Source organism: Suricata suricatta, chromosome 8 (genome assembly GCF_006229205.1).
Source record: "Suricata suricatta isolate VVHF042 chromosome 8, meerkat_22Aug2017_6uvM2_HiC, whole genome shotgun sequence".
Taxonomy (NCBI): Eukaryota; Metazoa; Chordata; class Mammalia; order Carnivora; family Herpestidae; genus Suricata; species Suricata suricatta.
Genome location: NC_043707.1, coordinates 40860656 through 40867960, shown reverse-complemented (window position 1 = coordinate 40867960; position 7305 = coordinate 40860656). Strand labels below are relative to the sequence as shown.

The 7305-nt window shown below is 37.8% G+C and overlaps 1 protein-coding gene across 1 annotated transcript in view; it reads right to left on the bottom strand.

The window, feature by feature from the left end:
* Window positions 1-289: 289 nt before the first annotated feature.
* The window catches only part of ANP32E (acidic nuclear phosphoprotein 32 family member E), a 16287-nt gene continuing 9271 nt past the window's right edge, over window positions 290-7305 (bottom strand). Inside the window, exons 6-7 of the mRNA XM_029948860.1 lie at window positions 3650-3704; window positions 290-2658 (exon numbers count right to left, since the gene is read on the bottom strand). Coding sequence (XP_029804720.1) covers window positions 2588-2658; window positions 3650-3704 — 126 coding nt within the window. The 3' untranslated portion in view covers window positions 290-2587. The remainder of the gene's footprint in view (window positions 2659-3649; window positions 3705-7305) is intronic.

Here is a 7305-nt window from a genome sequence, read left to right as displayed (position 1 = left end):
AGCCTGGAGCCTGTCTTCCGATTCTGTGTCTCCCTCTCTCTCTGACCCTCCCCTGCTTGTGCTGTCTCTGTCTCTCAAAAATAAATTTAAAAAACATTTAAAAAAATCAGAATTTTTTCTGCTTCTTGGACAAAAGTTAATAAATAAACCAGCTGATGAGTTAAACTATTACATTGTAATGTGTCATATGACATCCAAGTGTTTCAGAACTTTCCAGCTGTTTTGTTTTTAAAAAGACTTCCAAAGCCCCCAGTGGTGGCGTTCAAAACTGAAGGTCATACACTGAAACTATTAACAACAAATCTTCCATTTATTTGAAGCAACTCAATTTCAAAAACCTTTAAGTTACAGTAGTCACAGAAGAAAAAAAACAGGGAACAGTCAGAAACAAAAGAATAGTCAGGAGTGCTGCATTTTTTTGTTTGTTTTTAACACTGTCATGGCTTTATTCAAAACACAGTTACACAAAAGTATTAACTTCAAAGTTTTTTAAGGACAGTTTTGAGGAATTTAACACACTATATACATACCGGCATACAAAGAACATTAAAATAGGACCAAAAACTTCTACAAAATATAAAACCCACCCTTACTTATTTGCATGAAAATACCACCCACAAAGCTAAATAAGTCTTAAAAAGTCATTTGGAGGCTCTAAATGTTGTTTTCAAACCAAAGAACTCTAATTTTGATTGCACAGTAAGATGATTGGTAAGAAAGTCAATATATATTTCATTTTAAAAATAAGTATTTTATAGTCTGGCATATACTATGTGATGAAAATTCTTAGAGACTACAACAGGGCATTTCAAATGTTAAAACGGAGGACCATGTTAGCCTTTTGGAGATTCCGATCAAACTCCTCCCTACCTCCCATGAAACTTACTCCAAGTGTTTTATTTCAGTCACTTGTGCACCTTTTTTAGTTTACCCATAAATATCTTCATAATTTTTACTCTAAAACCCCAAGTCATACATTTAAAACTATACAAGCGGTTCATTACTCAGTAATTTAAATGTGTCCCAGTAACTTCAATTACTTTGCTGATGGTAACTTTAAAAAAACTTCCACATATCCAAAACAAAGCAGAAAAACATTGAGATAGCCGAGATTTCAAAAGCAATTGCCTTGACCATGGAGCCTCCATAAAAACGGGAATATACTTGTCTATTGTTATTACATTTAGTAGCCATATGTAGAAACTCATGGTTTGTCCCAAAAGATTTTTCAATTTTTAATAGACATCCACTTGAAACCAAATCTTAATTTTTAATATTGATTTAGTTTCAAATATTTTTCTAACTGCCCAGTATATTCCAATTAAAAGCTCTATCTGGTAATTCCTTAAAACTATAGGAAGAATAATTAAAGGTTCTACTCAGAAAAGTTAGAAATACTTTGCAGCGTGGTACCTAAATCGCGTGGGCAGCTAACTTGAAAATTTGACTTGAACGCCTCACACATTATCAACAGGCAATTGTTCTGACTTTTGAGGAATATTACTGCTGCTTCTGAAAGCCTCTGCTTTTTTTTTCTTCATCCTAATAATAAGGACTATACATCTTGTCAGTCAAAAATGATTTACTTAGTAAGCAGGATCTGTTGCATAAAACTGTACTGGTAATAATGTTCATATCTCATAAAATACTCAATTTCTTTCACTTAGCTTGTTTAAAAGGGAGAGAAGTCTGAAAAGGTGCTTGATGTATAAAAGACTAAAGGTTTTCCTGGGTATCGCAGAAGTCTCCCAACTGTTTTTTTTTTTGAGATAGAGGGTGAGGAGTGAAAAAATGAAAATGATCATAAGGAATTGATGGGAGGAAAAGAAACAATGCACATTTAAAAACAAATCAAAATAACCAACCCGTTGGCATGTTGTGATCTTCAGCTTGAAAAAAGAAAGGGCTCACCTGTGACTTTGAACTTAGTACAAGCGATTTTCCTTCAAAAATAAAATCTTTAGTCACCTGACTTTAAAATGTTTCCGAAGCCTCCGCAAAAGCCATGAACTATACCACTGAGTAGAACCTTTACTATTCTGCTCCGACTTTCAAGCTGCTCAAGTGACAAAAAAGCATTCAAATACCCTTAGCCAAAAAAAAAAAAAGTCATTGCCTTCAAACTAAAGGTCTCTGGGTCACCTCTAAAAAAATAACCAACTTCTCATTCAAGAGACTTCATTTCATATTCCACCCGACCATGATTTCAGTTGACTATAAATAACTTTAAAACCTTATAAATGAAATGCACCAAACTATACCTGTGTAAAAGTGATCATGTTTTAATTATGGGCTAAAAATAACTAATACAGTAAGCCTGAATGAGAAAAATGAAGATTCTAAATAAACTGCTAGGGAATTTCACAATGGGGCCAATGAAAATTTTTTCTCTACATACAGTATGATCATTAACAGACTAGTAAATCTTATTTGGAATGATAAGGCAAAAATAGTAAAACCACACTTTTCCTATAAAAAGTTACAGGTTATTTTCTGTAGGGTTCACTATGGTACATGAAGAAACAAAGAAGACGTGATCACTCTATTGCACAGCCAGGAGCTTTAGGGAATCTGGTCTTAGAATGATCTAGTCGTCTTCTTCATCTCCATCATCTTCAGCATCTCGTTTCCTTTTTTCCCCTCGAAGACCTTCTTCTTCTGAAGAAGAGTGAAGGAGAAATTGTAAAGTACTCAATTTTAACAAATGAATAATTAACACAAACACTTAACAGAGTTTTGAATCTATCTTAGTGAAAACTTAATGGCATAAAAAAAAAACTACAGGCTTAAGTTTCCTCTCTGAAAATCTTTCAATTTCAGTGTACTGAAAAGACTAAAATAGGAATCCGTGAAGAATGTCAGCTCGCTGTGCACCCTGGTGGCCAAATTATGAAGTGCAGATCAAGAAACCAGGGCTTGTCATTAAAATAATTATTAGTGAATTTTTAAATTAATTTTGAAAGACCTAGTACCAGAGAGCATTATTTGAGAATGCCGCTGCTCTTATCTTAGAGATAAGGCTTCACTCTCTTCGAAATGAAAGACTTAAAATAAACTAAGGTTCAAGCTTCCATTATCTCATCTTTAAAAATAAATGTTAGAGCGGCGCCTGGGGGGCTCAGTTGGTTAAGTGTTGACTTCAGCTCAGGTCATGATCTCACAGTTTGTGGGTTCGAGCCCCGCGTTGGGCTCTGTGCTGACAGCTCAGAGCCTGGAGCCTGCTTCAGTTTCTGTGTTTCCCTCTCCCTCTGCCCCTCCCCTATGCATGTACATGCTCCCCAAATCAACATTAAAAATTTTTCTTTTAAAAAAATAAATGTTAGAGACTGCTTTTTTATTTTTAATGAAATTACTGAATGCCCGAAGATAATTACTCTTTTAAAAAGGTTTTAGGGGTGCCTGGCTGGCTCAGTACGAGGAACATAAGACTCTTGGTCCCAAGGTCATGAGTTTGAGACCCATGTTGAGTGTAGAGATTACTTAAATCAACTTTAAAAGAAATAAAAAGGTGTCACACCTCTCAAGGTGCTCTATGTTACCAAAATCAACGAGATCAGTTATATTTAAATTATAGACTCATTCTTTAAAGTATATGAAGAATAGCTATAACTTGAATGTTAGAATTTCTTTAATGGCTAATGTAACTCACCATCTTCTTCCTCTTCTTCCCCTTCTTCAACATAGTCATCATCATCATCTTCATCCTTGAAAATCAAATATTCAGTTTGAGAATAAGAAGCCATGACATGTATTTTTTACTGTTTGGTAGGAATATATTCCAACAAGAGCACAAAAACCGGTCATTCTACATTTGACAACCTCCACCAAACTCACATGGGTGTTTTCTAAGAACCCAACGAAGTCTAATTTCTTTATGAAAATAAGTTGTTTTGCACCAGCACTGTTCAAAAGAACTTTCTGCAACAATGTAAATGTTTTATATCTATGCTGTCCACATGTGGCTACTGAGTATTTAAAATGTGACCAGCACAGGGATGCCTGGGGCTCAGTCAGCAGAGCTTGCAACTTTTTTTAAGTGTATTCATCCACTGAGAGCGAGGGAGCGAGCACATGTGTGTGTGTGTGTGTGTGTGTGTGTGTGTGCGCGTGCGCGCGCGTGTGCGCGCGCGCACACGCACACACACACGCAAGCAAGATAGGGACAGAGAAAGGGGAAAAGAGAATCCCAAGCAGGCTCCACACTGTCAGCATGGAGCCCAATGCGGGGCCCGAACCCACAAACTGTGAGATCATGACCTGAACCAAGATCAAGAGCCGAATGAGCCACCCAAGCTCCCCAGAGCGTGCAACTCCTGATCTTGCAGTTGTGAGTTTGAGCCCCACATTGGCTGTAGAGATTACTTTTAAAAATCTTAAAAAATAAATGAAATAAGGGCACATGAGTGGCTCAGTCGGTTTAGTGTTTGACTCTTGATTTCAGCTCAGGTCACGATCTTGTAGTTTGTGAGTTTGAGCCCTGCAGCAGGCTCTGTACTGACAGTGGAGAGCCTGCTTGGGATTGTCTCTCTCCCTCTCTCTCTCTGCCTCTCCCCTACTCACTCTCTCTTTCTCAAAAAGCAGTAAATAAACTTTAAAAAATGAAATTAAAAAAACTAAAATGTAACCAGTAAAAATGAAGAACTGAATTTTTCATTTTATTTTTTAATTTAAATAACCAAGTATGTCCAGCGGCTACTATAATGAACAGAGTAACTTTAGATTATTTCAAAGAAAGGTCTTCTGTTTTACAGAGTGAGAAAGGAATTACCTGAATCCTAGCCCTAACATAGTTATATGCATTGAATATGTCACTTAATCTCACTGGACCTCACTTTTCCTGTTTGTTGTTGTTGTTAATTTCTTTTTTAATGTTTGTTTATTTTTGAGAGAGGGCATGAGTAGGGAAGGGCGGAGAGAGAGGATACACAGAATCCGAGGCAGGCTCCAGGATCCGAGCTGTCAGCACAGAGTCCAACAAAGGACTCAAACTCACAAACTGTGAGATCATGACCTTAGTCAAAGTCGACACTTAACCGACTAAGTCACCCAGGTGCCCCTGGACCTCAGTATTCCAATCAATAAAAGAAAGTATTCATCTAGAAAAATCTCTAAGTTCCTTCTACATCTAAAAATCCACATATCGAAATAGCAGTGTTAATAAAATCACAAAACTTGATTTGCAACTCTTGTGGAAGGAGTTGTTCAGAAAAGCTAAGCTGTAAACATAGCCTTGAAACTTTTTCTTTTTTTCCTTTAACAAATTGGGATACAAACCTTTAAAGGGCACTTCTACCATTTTATGCTAACAAACCTTTCTCTTGCATAATCGGCCATCATTATCTTGACCATAACTATTTTTTTAATTTATTTATTTTTGAGACACACAGAGAGAGAGAGATCATAAGCAGGGGAGGGGCAGAGAGAGGACACACAGAATTGGAAGGAGATTCTAGATTCTGAGCTGTCAGCATTGAGCCTGATGCGGGGCTCGAACCCATGAACCTGAGCTTGAACTCGATCATGACCTGAGCTGAAGTCACACACTCAACTGACTGAGTCACCCAGGTGCCCCTGACCATGACTATTATACTAACTAGTGTCTGCTGATTCCCTCAGAGCCTATTAATATATGTAGGGTGGTTTTCTCCTTTTATTTTTTTAAATTATTTTTTTAAATTATTTATTTGGGGGAGGGAGGGGCAGAGAGAGATGAAGACACAGAATCCAAAGCAGGCTCCAGGTTCTGAGCTGTCAGCACAGAGCCTGATGTGGGGCTCGAGCTCACGAACTGTGAGATCATGATCTAAGCTGAAGTTGAATGCCTAACTGACTGAGCCACCCAGGGGCCCCAGTTTTCTCCTTTTAAAAATGACCCTGGCCTCTACTTTGAATTGTATCTGTTCCTAGTTTTTGTGCCTTCTCTTATCCAGTAGGTTACTACTTTCTATTTAATCTGCTATGGATTCAGAAAAGAGATCAATAAGCTTATTAGAGACTTGAATATAAAAGAGGAAATAGGTTTAGAATAACAGCTTAAACACTCTCCTACCAAGAAAAGGTCTTTGGCTACTCAGAGGCCTTTCTTGTACACTTACTGCCTTGTTCCATATAGTTGAGTTCTACTATATGTTTGAAAAAAAAAAAAATGGAACCAATCTAGAGTCTCCCCTCCAACCCCACAAAGGTTTACTACTCCTTAAAAATACTGTAATTGGGGCACCTAGGTGGCTCAGTCAGTTAAGCATCTGACCAGCTCAGTTCATAATCTCACGGTTCAGGGGTTTGAGCCCCACATCAGGCTCTGTGCTGATAGTGAGGAGCCTGCTTTGGGTTCTGTGTCTCCCTCTCTTTCTGCCCCTCTCCCGCTCAATCTCTCTTTCAAAAATAAAAAACATTAAAAAAATACTCTAATTGGCAAATGTCAAGGATTACTGGGTATTTAAGGTAAATTTGTACAACCCATCCTTTTCACAGTATCCACGGCCTCATTTGTGTCTAGAAATACTAAACAGAACCCAATTTCCCAGCAGGTAGCTAGGATCCCCTGAGAAACTCAAATGCCAGCACGCATGTCAGAAATCAACCTTATACTAGCAATTCAAATACTCCAAAGCATTCTACACCAGAACATTACCAAGCTACGAGGAGCAAAAAGAAAAGATAGGGTAGCCAATAGGATAAAAAGGAAAGGAACCACAACAAAAATCAGGAGAACCTAAACCCGTAAACTAAAGAAGAAAAGAAAAGAAGAGAGAAGGGTAGAGGAGAGCAGCGACAGGAAGAGGAAGGAAGGGGAAGAAATAAAAAGAGAGAAGGAAAGACAAGGGACACATTTTAAACACCTCCGACCTACAAAAAAATTATAAATGAGGATATTTAAGTATTTGCAATTTTTTAAAAAACAGTGGAGATACTAATCACAAGTCTTCCTTGATTAACTTAGAAAAGCCCAACTCTCAAAAGCTAATTACTTCTCTCGATTCTGTTTTAAACAAAATATGGTTAAACTAATTGATTCATGGGGCACCTGAGTGGCTCAGTTGGTTAAGTATCTGACTCTTTTATTTTTAACTAACAATTTATTTTTGAGAGACAGAGTGTGAGTGGGGACGGGGCAGAGAAAGAGGGAAACATAAAATCTCAAGCAGGCTCCAGGCTCTGAGCTGTCAGCACAGAGCCTGACACAGGGATCGAACCCACAAACTGTGAGATCATGACCTGCACCAAAGCTGGATGCTAAACCAACTGAGCCACCCAGGTTCCCCAAGTATCTGATTCTTGATTTTGGCTCAGGTTCCGAATCTG